Source organism: Hemicordylus capensis, chromosome 5, assembly GCF_027244095.1.
Source record: "Hemicordylus capensis ecotype Gifberg chromosome 5, rHemCap1.1.pri, whole genome shotgun sequence".
NCBI lineage: Eukaryota > Metazoa > Chordata > Lepidosauria > Squamata > Cordylidae > Hemicordylus > Hemicordylus capensis.
Genome location: NC_069661.1, coordinates 103,806,177 through 103,820,248, shown reverse-complemented (window position 1 = coordinate 103,820,248; position 14,072 = coordinate 103,806,177). Strand labels below are relative to the sequence as shown.

At 45.6% G+C, this 14,072-nt stretch overlaps 1 protein-coding gene across 5 annotated transcripts in view; it reads right to left on the bottom strand.

Annotated features, from left to right (window-relative positions):
* The window catches only part of RFC1 (replication factor C subunit 1), a 90,946-nt gene that overhangs the window by 45,245 nt on the left and 31,629 nt on the right, over window positions 1-14,072 (bottom strand). For 2 of the 5 annotated variants that reach the window (XM_053254057.1, XM_053254056.1), the window contains exons 6-9: window positions 12,801-12,875; window positions 3,573-3,650; window positions 1,185-1,272; window positions 795-1,102 (exon numbers count right to left, since the gene is read on the bottom strand). In XM_053254057.1, the coding sequence (XP_053110032.1) occupies window positions 795-1,102; window positions 1,185-1,272; window positions 3,573-3,650; window positions 12,801-12,875 (549 nt within the window). The remainder of the gene's footprint in view (window positions 1-794; window positions 1,103-1,184; window positions 1,273-3,572; window positions 3,651-12,800; window positions 12,876-14,072) is intronic. The other 3 variants (XM_053254059.1, XM_053254058.1, XM_053254060.1) reach the window with 3 other exon arrangements.

The window sequence follows — 14,072 nt, the reverse complement described above, 5'->3', positions numbered from 1 at the left end:
ACTCCTCATCCTTACCAGTAGGCTCCTGAACTGGTCTGGACTAGTCCAATGGCCGAACCAAAACAAGTCCAGTTCAACCAGAACCAGGCTAATTCGGATTCAAACCCAACTGGCAAAATCTGTATATCCCAAAGCCCACCGAGTCCCATTCAGGAAGAGGGGAAACACTAGAAAATTGTGATTTCCTCTATGAAAAATATAGCCCTGTACTCTTCACACCATGGTGCTGTACATGATGGAGAGGGCACGCTATGCTGGAGATGCTCAGTCAGGCTCTAGTGCAGTGATTCTCAAACTTGGGTCCTCAGGTGTTATTGGACTTCAACTCCCATAATCCCCAACCAAAGGCCACTGAGGCTGGGGATTATGGGAGTTGAAGTCCAATAACACCTGAGGACCCAAGTTTGAGAATCACTGCTCTAGTGCTATGCCTGGCCAACAGCATCAGACATTGGGTGGGAAAGTTATTCCAGGTCATTAAACAGCATAAAACCGAACATAGAGATTGGTGCTGTGCAACCATCTCAGTGTCTAAACATAAATGGGGGGCGGGGGGGGGGAGAAGCCTACTGCCATCCCACTAGTGTGGACACATCTGGCCTGAGTAACCTGGATGAATATGTGGAAGAACATGCATGTGAATACTAAACTATAATCCACTGCTAACAGGCAGCCAGGGGGGAAAATAGGAAGGCAGACTTATGCACACTAAATATTTCAGCACTCTAGTCAACATACATTACATAGAACAGGAATGAAATATGATGTCCCCAAGGGGTGGTCCTCAAACCTACCTTTGATTTTTGGGGAGAAATCTTCTCTTGCTTAGGGGTTCTCTCATCCTTTGGTGAAACAGTCTTTCCTTTTGGAGTTGCACTTTCTCTTTTGAGACTCTCTACTTTTGGAGTTCCATTTTCTTGTTTAATACCCTCTCCTTTCTGCTTCAGAGCTGCCAACTTGGAACTAACTTTTGAAGACGTCTTATCCCCCAAATCCTTCCTCTCCTTACTAGAAGACGACTCTGGCGTTCTTGTACTTTCTGTAGGAGTCTGGTCTTTTGCAGTGTAAGATCTCAGTTCAGATGCTGAACTGCCAGGCTTCACTGAGAACAGAAGGGAGACTTGAGCACAAAATAAGTGTTATGGATTGGCAAGCTAGACATCTGCTTTTCAGATAAAAGTTACCTTTGTGATCCTGCTTATTTTTTTCTGCTTCATCTGGGCTCATTTTGGCTATTGAAGCTGTCTGTTTCTCTTCCAAATCTTTCCGAGGCTAGGGAAACAAGACCAGGTGTTCAGTCTAATAATCTGGAACTACACTAGATGGCCGCAAATTCAAAACTTTCCCACTTACTCAAACAGCAGGCAGGATTGTTGATACTGAAAATATCTGTCATATCATCAGAGCAAGACTGCACTCGTTCTGTGATGACCTACTCTACTGACAGATTTGTCTGTATTTCAATTTGTATTTTGTCTGAAAGACAAATGCGATATAGAATTTAGCGCTGACCTGGTGTTCTTGTACTTCCTGAACCGGTTTGGTCCTTTTGACCAGTTTTCTGTGGGAGAATATAGTATCGGGGCTGGCTACTAGAACCAAACCTCTGCTATAACCTTGCTTCAGGGCTATTGGGAAGAAGCACACAAAAGAGAATTACTTTGACTTCACTCATCTGTCACTTTTCTCCAAAGAGCCTGACTTTGAAACTACTGAAGAAATACTAGATGAACACAAAAGGGTTGGCTTTAACTAGATGCTAAAAGCACTATTAACAAGTTGTCCATTTGGGCAACAAAAATAGATGTGAAATTATACTTTATTTTAATATTGGTAAGAATTGAGTTTTGAGCTCAAAACTCAGATTGGCAAACCATATTTTTAAGTAACTTAAGTCAGTTCTGTAAGTTTTAGTGGTTCAAAACCACTGCCAATCTGCCAAGTTGCTAGCCTGCCTCTTCTCACCATTCCTACATTCAAGTACTTGAGGGACTAGAATTTCTGAAAGGCAATGGCACTAACGTGTTCTTTTGCCAAGGAAAATTATCAGAGAGATTAAACCATTGCCATTTGAATCCCCAATACGGAACACTAAGTAATCTCAATGTTTAGAGCCGGTTTTGAAATATTGCCTTTTTGCAGGATGGCTCTTAGGATGAATCTTCTGTTTGTCAACTTTCCAAGCACTTAGTCACAGATCCTTCTGATCTATGGCACCTTGTATGACTGACCCACTCATGCAGGGCCGCCCAAACAATTTATGGAGCCTGGAGCAGGTGTAATGGTTGGGCCCTTCTGAAAGGATTCAGGAATGTGTGTACGAAGTTGAGGGGCCTTGTGAGAATTCTTGTCCACGTTTGAGAAGTCTTACATGTAGCTTCTCCTTGCCTAGTTTATCGTGGTCTGGTCGGGGTTAGGGGTGTGCATGGACCGATTTTTGAAGTTTGGTTCAAAACTAGTTCTAACCAAACCGCTGGTCTGCAAACCAGTTTTGTAGAACTGACCAGCTGGTCTGGTACATTCTGCTGGGCAAGAATCCTGCTGGGGGGGAGTGCCAGGGTTTCAAGGAGCAGCCACTGGATTTAATAAGCACCTACTTTTTAATAGGTGCCCTCTCACTGCCACCGCCCCGCCACCAGCCATGCTTAGAAGCCTTTTCAAGTCAGGATTCCCCTTTGCTTCTAAAGGAAATCCTCACCGGATTCCCCTTTACAAGCATAGCCCCTCGGACTGGGTTTGGTTTGATCACAGGCTGGCCCACCTCTCAATAGTTCATGATCCAACTGTCAAACCGGCTCAGTTCATTGCAGACTGGTTAGGAACAAAGGAAGCTGCCATATACTGAGTCAGACCATTGGTCTATCTAGCTCAGTATTGTCTTCACAGACGCAGTGGCTTCTCCAAGATTGCTGGCAGGAATCACTCTCAGCTCTATCTTGGAGAAGCCAGGGAGGGAACTTGAAACCTTCTGCTCTTCCCTAGTTAGATGTTGAATGGTTTGTCCACACCCCTAGTTAGGGTCTACATTCTGCAGCTCAATATAATCTTATCTTATACTCTGATAAACCATTCCCTCTTTTCAAAATAAAAAATGGATACTTTAAACAAAATACCAAGAATTCTGTCAAGAAATGTGGCAGAGCAGGGCAGAGATTAACGGTACACATAGGAATTGAGGCCTGGGGGCCCTGCTTTGTGATGGCCCATGGCAGATTGCCCCAGTTCCCCCAGGCAGCCCTCAACTAGTGTGGAATACATACAGCCATGATATGTACTCCAGAAATTATGCCGTAACACCACTTTGTGTACCGGAAATACTGCAACCGTGTCTGTTAATGAGTAACGGAGATTACTCATTACGATCACCCGCTATATGATTATGGAACAGAGGAGAAAAGAAAACAGTGCTCAATGAATAATCAAGAAAGAAGAAAAATAGGTGTGACTTTTTCCTTTTTAAAAAAAAAAAATGTACTGAGGTAACAAAGGCCTCCATGAATGTACTCGCAATTACAAACCAGATGCTTATGATTCATAAATTTACACAGAGCAAATTCTTCCAAAAAAGTTACCTTTTTCTTCTTTGGCGTTTCATCTAACATGGCCAGAGTTCTGGCAAATTCTTCATCTTCATGCAACTGTCTTTCCAGCTGTAATTAACACATAAGTCATACTAAAACGTAAACTGCCTTTCTGATAAGCAGAGCTTTAGCCTGCCTTTAGACAGAAGACCAGTATGCCATTTAACCAAATTTGCACCAATTCCCAGAGCCATCTTGCATACAGTAAAACCAAATCAACCAGACAGCATTTCTCACAAGAAGAATCAAGCCGACAAGTTCCTCAACTGCCTCCCACCACAGAAAGAGCTTTCCACAACCATGCTTTTATCATACACAATACAAAAACATCTGACTGTGATAAGAGTGGATTTTGGTGGCCAAAAAAGGCAGCATATTCACAGAAGGAACTTTTTAACTTATGCCAAATAAGCCAACACTCCCTCAATTCACAAGTTCTATTTTCAAGAGTTAACTTCTGAACTAGGTTTCTGTCCTGGTACAACTATATGCTCTGATTCCATTTGTAATTATTCAATTGACTACAATAAGCACAAGCACAAAACCAAGTGACGCTTTCCTTCATTTTGCCCATAGCACAATAAATATAACATCTACTGAAACTAGTATCCTGGTATTATCCAATATTGTTTCTCAGAGGAAAAACTAATTTGTTCTTTCCAAGAGGCTTATTGATAAGACCTGTACCACACAAACATCACACAAATCCAATCTTTGGGCAAGAATGAGATCAGAACTTGCCTCAAAACCTGATTCAGACAGATAATTTCATAAGCAGAAGAATGCCACAGGCTCTACTTTTATGTGATCATAAGCCATAGGAGGATATTCAGACCAATTAATACCATTAATCTTTCCTTTTTTCAGTACAAAGCTGAACACAGACTAAACATCAAAACTGGAAGTCAGGCAAAGAGAACACATTAAGCGGGGGGGCCTCCCAGGGAGAGAGAAAAGAATTCTATTAAACCAAGCCACTTTTGCAAACTATCAATTTATTTAACATGTTCTTTACATCAAGATTTTAAATGTTTGAGCATTTAAAATGCATATAAACACATTTTAGTGAACAGGATGGCTTTTGAAGTTGATAGACAGGCAGGCAGGCACAGACAGAGGATCTACAGCCTTAAGGCCAAAGTCTACTCTTGAGTTTCAGTACCGATCTAAGTGGCCAAGTGATCATTCCCTTGCTCCAGCAATATAATCTGCTGGGCAGCAGCTATTGACCAGGCTGTGCCAGCACTCAGGAGGGGTATAAGGGACAGGAAGCAAGAGGCTTTGTGACTCTGCTAATGCAGCCAGCATGGAAAGTTATCATCAACTTGCCCATCTCCAAGGAAAAGGCACATGTTAAGCTTCTGTTGCAGTAGAAATTCCAGACATTAGCTATACTTCTACTGAAGAGAGAAAGTTTGATCTGAAATTGGAGACTACTCTCAAAACAGTAAATACAGAACAGCTCCAGGCTGACAAATTCATAAATAAGCCCATCTAATTTTCACTCTAACTTTGGAAGCTGCACCACACACACACACACACACACACACACACACCCCTTTCCATACCCATGCAGATGGACCTTAAGAACCCAAGACTGAGACTATTAGCTGATGTAGGTCTATTAACACTCTAATCATGCAAATGGATTTCCTGCCAACCAGCTCTCCTCTTCTCTGTAGAGTTTGACAAGACTATGAGGCGGGTCTCACAGTCATTGCTACCCTACACTTTTATAGCTTCATAATTGTAGTTTTATATTGCACCCTTGCCTGTACCTCATATATTCTACTACTCTTATGCTGGTCTAAGACCAAAATAAAGGTGATTGATGGATTACTTGAGATGATGTAATATTTAAAAGTATTTCAAATTACTATTTATTGTAGGATGTGTTTACTTTTTCTTCAGTGAAAGTATAAGCCAGTTAAAGCACATTTTGAGTAATCTCCATGACAAGAGTGGAGCTTTGTTTTCCCTTCATTTCAAGCATAAATGAAGAGCTGAAGTCAGTATTCCCTCCAAAGCATGAGCACATGTGCATACTCAAAAGTTTTTTGATGTCCACTCAGTTAATTTTAGATCCTGCTCAGGCTGAATCAAGAAGACCCCAATCTGAATGCACCTTATTAATTTTATTTAACATATTTTTTATACCACCCAAAACCGCCCTGGGCGGTTTACATGCGCACACACCACCTTGATACTGCCACCCAGAACAAAACTCATTCTGCACACAGATGGAAGAAATTAGAGAGAACACTGGTTGAAGTTATAAACTTTTGCTTGAAAATTTAACCGTCATGGTGTCCCAAAACATCCCCTGAAGTTGTAGTTTGACAAAGGTGCTAACACACTCGTCTAAAATTCACAACTACCAACAAAAACAGGTTGCTTACCTGTAACAGATGATCTGGTAGTGGTTCCATACATTCATAAATAGTGGGTTTTGCGTCTGCGCAGATCAGCTTCGGGCAGAATTCATTAGCTCCTTGCGACGCCACCTGCCACCCACACGTGACTGCAGTACCCTCTAGTGGCGGTTAGGCATCTCTACTTTCAGTTTCTTGATGGCCGACATTTTGCCAAGTCCTGTTAGCACGTTGCAACAAGTAAGTGCATATTGTATAGTGGCTTGCCAGCGGGGATGGACGGGAGGGCATTATGAATGTATGGAACCACTACCAGATCATCTGTTACAGGTAAGCAACCTGTTTATCAGGATAGTGGGCCCATACATCCATAAATAGTGGGTGAATTACAAGCTACCCAGCAGGTGGTGGGTAAATACTGCAAGTCACTGTAACACCCTTTTCAGGACCGCCCGTCCAAAATCTGCTGCTTTAGCAGCACGCAGATCTACGGCATAGTGTTTGACAAACGTTTGATGAGAAGACCATGCTGCAGCCGTGCAGATATCGGAAAATCTAATGCCTGACAAATGTGCTGCAGACGTGGCGTAAGCTCTAGTGGAGTGTGCCTTGATAGTAGCCGGTGGCTCGACCCCTTGTTGGTCATACGCCAGCTTAATCAGCTACACCAACCAGAAAGATAACCACTGGCGGGAAGGGGAGTGCCCCTTACACTTGCCCTGTAGGCCAACAAATAACTGAGGCATCCTACAAATATCCTTCGTGGCCCTCAAATAGAAGAGCAGGGCACGCCGAACATCCAAGGAGTGCATTGCCCGTTCAAGAGCGGAAGTAGGTTCCCTGAAAAAGGCAGGCAACATAATCTTGGTGTTAAGGTGAAAATCTGTTACGATTTTAGGTCAGAATTCGGCGTCCAAGCGCATGACCCTCCACTCCGGATAAATCTTCGTATAAGGCTCGTCCACACGGAGTGCACGTAGCTCGCTTACACGCCAGGCCGAGGTGACAGCCACTAGAAAAAGAGTCTTAGGAGTCAAAAGCTTCAGCGACGCAGCCCCCAATGGTTCAAAGGGCGGCTCCGTTAGTGACGAAAGCACCAAAGAGAGACTCCACTTCTCAGCTGGTAGGCTAACCGGGGGGTACAGATTATTGATGCCTCTCAAAAAGTCCTTACACCTTGGATGGGTGAAGACCGTCTTTCCGTCCCAGCCATCATGATGTGCCAATATAGCTGCCATGTGCACCTTAATAGAAACATTAGCCAGGCCGCCCTGTTTCAGAGTGGTCAGGTAAAGAAGGACGGCTTTAAGGCTTGCCTCCCTGGGGTTGTATCCCTTAGAGGTAGAATGTACTGTAAACCTGCGCCACTTCGCCCGATAGCTGCGCCTTGTGGATAGCTTATGGGTGTTTTAAGAGAATCCTCCTCAGCAGCCCATCCTCCATGCCGTGAGACTCAGCACGGATAAGTTGGGATGAACCACTTCCCCTTGGTTCTGAGTTATTAGATCTGTCCACTGTGGCAGCCCCCTGTACCTGTCTTGACACAGTCTGAGTAGCTGCATGTACCATGGCTGCCTTGGCCACCATGGAGCAATCACTATTGCCCGAGCATTGTCCTAAAGAAGCTTGGCCACCACCCTGGGTAGCAGCGGAATTGGTGGATAAGCATAACATAGCTGCTGACTCCACTGATACTGAAAAGCATCCCCTTTGGTGCTCGGGCCGACCCCCATCCGGGAGCAATAATGATCGCACTTGCTGTTCTTGGATGTTGCGAACAGATCCACTTTTGGCCTCCCCCAAGTCCTGAAAAATTGTTCTATTATCTCCGGATTCAGTTCCCATTCGTGCTGATCGAGCATAAGCTCTCTGCTCAGGGAGTCCGCCAATACGTTCATGGTGCCCTTGATGTGAACAGCAATGGGATAAATCCCGCGAGGAATATACCAGTTCCACAGCTGCAAACTGAGGCTGCACAATGACCTGGACACTGTGCCGCCCTGCCTGTTGACATAAGCAATGGCGGTCGTATTGTCCATCTGTAATTGGACAACTTGCCCCACAAGTTCCTCTTGAAAGGCAACCAAGGCTTTGAACGTAGCTAACAGCTCCAGGAAGTTGATATACAGAATCTTCTCCTTCCGCGTCCATAGCCCCTGCACTTTGCGATGCAGGAGGTGGGCCCCCCAGCCTTGTAATGAAGCATCCGATGTCATTGTGGCCGAAGTCTCGAATCTTAGAGTCTCGAATTGAATGCCGTTGAGCATGTTCAATTCTTTGGTCCACCACGTCATTGAGTCCAACACCTTATTTGGAAGCGTTACCTGCTTGGATTGTGGCTCTTGTCTTGGCTTGTAGGCCTTTAGAAACCACAGCTGCAGTCTGTACATACGCAGTTTCGCATATAAAACTGTGGTGGTGCAGGATGCCATGAGACCGAGAATCACTTGAACAGTCCTTGCCGTTTGCACCGGCTTTCCTTGGCATAAGAAGATTAGCGTCCTCAGGCACGTAAACCGTTCTTCCAGTAGATAAGCCCTCTGGGCTGTCATGTCCAATATCGCCCCGATATATTGAAGGCGTCTTGCCAGCTGCAGAAAAGACTTCTCCCAGTTGATTCTCACGCCCAGGTCATCCAACAAGGACATCACCATGTGTACATGCTCTAGCAGTTGTTCTTGTGTCCTGGCCGACAGTAGCCAGTCGTCCAAATACGGATAAATGGACAGCCCTTTTGTCCTGAGGTATGCAATTATTACTGCAACACACTTCGTGAATACTCGTGGGGCGGTGACTAGCCCGAAAGGCAGCACATTGTACTGATAAATCTGGCTCCCCATGGTGAAGCGGAGAAACTTGCGATGGCTCTCCTGGATGCCTATATGAAAGTACGCATCCTTCAAGTCGAGTGTTGCAATCCAATTCTCCCTGTGCAGGAGCGGAAGGATGGCTTGCAACGTTGTCATTCTGAATTTTCGTACCTCGATGTACTGGTTTAGGCCCCGGAGATCCATGATCGACCTTATGCCCCCATTGCGTTTGCGAACTTGGAAATATTGGGAATAAAATCCCGTTTGGCTCAGAGCCCACTGAACCAGCGAAATCGCCTCCTTCAACAAGAGCTTCTCCACCTCCTCCCTTAATACAGGGGTTTCCGGGGTGTACTTCACACCCACAAATGGAGGATATTCCTTGAACTCCAGAGCATAGCCAGTTGTCACTATGCGTAAGACCCAATTGTCTGATATTATGTGGTGCCACGCTTGAGCATGGCTTGCCAGCTTGATGGTAACTCTGGCACAGTTCAAGGAGATGGTTTTCCTTGCTGTGATATTGGTGAGATGGTTTTGAAGAGGCTGGTTGGATGTTGACAGTGGGCTCACTTCCAGATCAAAGCTGCTGCTTTGATTGTGGTGTTCTCTTAGTTTGGCTGGTCTGATTAGCCTTGTTCCTTGGATAATATGGCCGTTTGAAGTTTACACCATAACGTTGGTAAGGACACCTAAAGTCCCGCTTATCAGCCTGGCGGTAATTGCCTTGGCGCCTCTGGTATTGATTATATTGATTATACGGGCAGTATCTGTTGGTGTACCGCTGGTTGGTGCAGTTGCGAGCAGTAATCTGAGACTTCTTCCATTGCTCCATGTTGTCATCGGTTTTATCCGAAAACAAGCCAGCACCGTCAAACGGGAGTGTTTCAATGCGATCCCGCATATCTTGTTGGAGGCCCGTAGCCCGCAGCCAGGCGCACCTCCGCAGAATTATTGATGACGTTAATGTCCGAGACTCAGATTTGGCTAAGTGTTTGGCATTAGCCAGCTGTTGACAGGTAGCTGCAGTTGACTTCGCAAACACCATCTCGAACCTCTTCAGGAACTCATTTGGCTCCAGCTTAGTACGCTGATTGAACAAGGACTCCCAAAGAGAATGCGTATACCTTGCCTGACAGGTGACATAATTGGCAATCTTGAGTGACAAGCATGCCGTTGAATACGTGCGCCTCCCAAGAACGTCTAGTTTACGGCCCTCCTTGTCCGCAGGTGTAGTGTGTAGTTTGCCACCCTTAGATGTTGTAGCACAGTCCACTACTAATTGAATTAGGAGTAGGATGACGCATCAGATAAGCATTCTCCTCCTCCTGAACACGTTACAGTGCCTCCAAGCGCTTCGAGGTGGGTGTCGATGTCTGGAGCACCGCCCACGCCGACTTCGCCACCCTGGAGATATGCGGCAACATAGGTAAAGTAAACCTGTTTTAAGCCAGATGCTGCCTGCATCATGTTATAAACCGGGTCCTCCAAGTCAGTGGACTTTTCCTTCAAAGTAAGGCCTAACATTGGAGCCATTTCAGCTACCTGCTGATGATAGCCCTTCATTTCCTCATTGGGCGATGTTGATGGAATAGCAGCTACATCCAAATCAGGATCAGGTAGAGCAGGCGCCTCTGGATTGTCCGGATCAGGCACTGTAGAATCAGAGGTGTAATCATCGTCTATGTCACCATCATCATCACCCGAGGGCACAGGTGAGCTGCCCACAGCTGTAGAAGTAAAATGCACAGGCACGTGAGTATGCACTGTCTGTGTAGTCACTTGGTTAGTCGATGTGGGTAGCAGTTGAACCCGTGGCACGTTAGCCTGTAACGATACGGAACGTTGCCTAGGCAAAGGTACTGAAGCCTGAACAGCCATTTCTGCGCGCTGCACAGGAGTCAAAGCCGCCTGCACAGCCACCTCCCTCAGGGCCTTGGGGGGTCTGCTCCCTTTCTCGCAACCACTCCCTAAACAGGGCATAATCTCTGCCTGGTAAACGAACTGAGCCATCCCAACAACCACTGGGTGGCAGTCCTGTGACCGGCGTCTCCCTAGCCGAAAGAAAGGGTGTCCTTGGTATCGGTGTCCTGGGCTCAGGCCCTGGCAAATAGTCAAACTGCTGAAAACCTGTAAAAGTTCCCATTGAAGGCGTAGTCTCCTCAGATTGTAGCATGCGGTTCAAACGATAAGCACCCTGATCCTGCACACTGTCTGGAGAAGGCGCTGGTATGTCCTTCAAAACAATTGGCTCCATATCTGCAGCATCATCCTCGATGTCGAGTTCGACGCCGGGTTCAACGTCGAGCTCTGTATCTAGAATTATAGCAACCGTCGACTCCGATGCAGCTCCCGACGTCGACTGCAAAACAGCTTTTGATGTCGACGGGCAGGTTGCAGCTGCTCCATCTCGATGTCGAGCCTTCGGACTCGAAGAGCACTCCCCAGCCTTATGGCTGTACGGCATCGACGCCGACCAATCTCGATGTCGAACGTCGTGAGCTCGGGGCCCTGGTGTCAGCGGGGACTGATAAGGAGTCGGAGCTGGGGACAAGGAGGCTGCTCGACGCCGAGGGATCACATAGTCCTGCAGACCAGAGGGAGAAGGCGTATGCTCCACAACCTGGCCCCGATGCTTATGTTTTGCGTTCTTATAGGAATCACCATGAGTCGAAGCCTCTGTCTTGTGCTTCCTTTTCCGGCCAGACCGATGTTCCTCCGGCCGTTTGAAAGTTGCTGAAGGATCCGATGTCGAGGCACTTGACGCCATGGCCCTCAATGTCAACGCAGCAGATGTCGACTCGCCAGAAACCGAGATTCTCTTCGACTTCCCCAGGTCTTTAGACTGCGCACTCGACGCAGGACCCGTAGCCACAGCTTTCTGGGCAGCTTTAGGCAGCAAAGCATCCTCCATCAAAAATACTTTAAGATGCGCAGCACGATTCTTAAGAGTCTGCTTACTGAAGGTTACACAGACCAAACAGGATTTTGTATCATGCGATTCCCCCAGGCAGAACAGACATAGGGTATGGCCGTCTGTTGAGGGGAGTTTTCCATGGCAATCAGTGCAGCGTTTGAAGGTAGTCTTGCCGGAATTCCCCGCCTTACCAGGCTTGCTCGAGCTCATTTTGAGGAAGAGAGAAGAGTAGTCGTTCCGTTCCTAGGTCAAAGGGGGTGAGATCCAAGATCGTGGCCAAATCCGAGGTAGTATGAAAGAGTAGTCAGGTCCGTTCCAAAGTTCAAAACCATTCAAGAAATGTCCAAAACCAAAGGGGAATTCCAGAAGAATAGTCAGAGTCCGAAAGCAGAAGTTCAAAAACCGTTGAAGTGTTAACAAACAAGCAAACAAACTTTCTACGAGGAGCAAACAGTCTCCGAGTACCGATCGCTATGGCGGTCAGAAAGAAACGGAAAGTAGAGACGCCTAACCGCCACTAGAGGGTACTGCAGTCATGTGCGGGTGGCGGGTGGCGTCGCAAGGAGCTAACGAATTCTGCCCAAAGCTGATCTGCGCAGGCGCAGAACCCACTATTTATGGATGTATGGAACCACTATCCAGATCTCAGAGTTTCTGGGGGTTCAAGATGGGGCAAAGAAAGTCAGATGCCCTGACAGTTACACAGGGTTTTAGTGTAGTGAATTTAAATTGGAGAGATGGGTGGCAGGGCAAGGAGCAGAAAGAGTACAACTATGCAATATTCCCTAACTTAACGGAAGCAAAAACTGATAATTTAGCTGGGCCACAGCTAACAACAGTTAGGGTGAACAGTCAGGAAGGAGCTTGAAGGTTCCTTTTTGAGAACCATGGTTCTAAGAAGAGTAAATCCAGTAAAATTAGTAAGGGGACAGAAGGGAGAGGACAGGAGATGCAAATGCTAAGTAAACTGAAGAGGAAAAGTTCAGTAGAAGGATTGTACTAACAAGACATTCCAAATAAACTCTGCAGCTAACGCCATTATTCAAATAGGAAGATGGATTTCTGCACATTCAGTATTGAGAAAAGGCAGCTAAAAACAGAAGTGTACAAGTATTTTTACCTCTGTATTCTCTTCAAGCTGTAGTTGCTTGGCAAGAGCCTCATCATCTAATGTGGAATCTCTGCTTTGTGAAAGCTGCATCACAAAGAAAGAAGCATCATAGGGGTGCTCACTTTGGTGCCAAAGGACAAAGTGGCATGGCATACTGTTAGATGAATGCAGAGAAAAAAATGCTAAAGCCTCATCCTAAAGTACCAAATAAGTTTCATACAGCTGTTTTTGAAAAACTAGTCTTTTGTGTGCATTTCCTAAATATAGAGGAAAATCCATTTCTGCTGATGAGTACAATATGTGAATGCATGAACACGGGAAAGACATTTAACTGAAATGGATACCCACTTCCAAAAAAATAAAAAATAAAAAACAGACCCTCGACAAATATATCTCAGTTCTGCAACACATCCTATAAATTAAAGTGTGTCATCAAGTTGATTTCGACTCCTGGCACCCACAGAACCCTGTGGTTTTCTTTTGGTAGAATACAGGAGGGGTTTACTATTGCCTCCTCCCGCACAGTATGAGATGATGCCTTTCAGCATCTTCCTATATCGCTGCTGCCCGATATAGGTGTATCCCATAATCTGGGAAACATACCAGCGGGGATTCGAACTGGCAACCTTCTGCATGTTAGTCAAGCATTTCCCTGCTGTGCCACTTAAGGTGACACAACACATCCTATACAGAGGGGAAACTCATTTGTATAGTCACAGGGCAGGTATGTTCCCTGCATTTTTATTTGCAATTAGTTACCTTTTCCCCCATGTTAAGTCCTCAACCTTCACTTCCCAATCCCTGAATCCAAAATTTCTTATTTCAAGTGCATGAGGTGGGAGGAATATTTTAAATACTTCATAAAACTGAAATAAATATTACTTTTCTTGGGGAGTGGGGATGGGATCAATGCTGATTAAGAGCTAGGGGAAGAAGAAGAATGGATGACTTGATACTATTGTTGAATTGCTTTTTGAATATATGTGTTTGGCTGCCCTGGCAGTTAAGAGACAAGGAGAGGAAATGTTGTAAAGGATAGAATAATCCTGAATCCTCTTCCCATCAAGTCATTAATACAGCTTTGCAACATTTATAAAGAGTAAGGGGTACCTCTTTCCAGTGTTTTCTTGAAATTTCCTTTGTGTCAGGTAACGGACCCATTGTCTGATGTTAAGCTGGCATATCTAGTTCTAAGTATTATGGAGAAAGTCTTGGAACTGGGTCATGGGTGGGGTGGGGGGGAGATCTCAACTTGCTATGAAGTACTACGGTGACCATCTT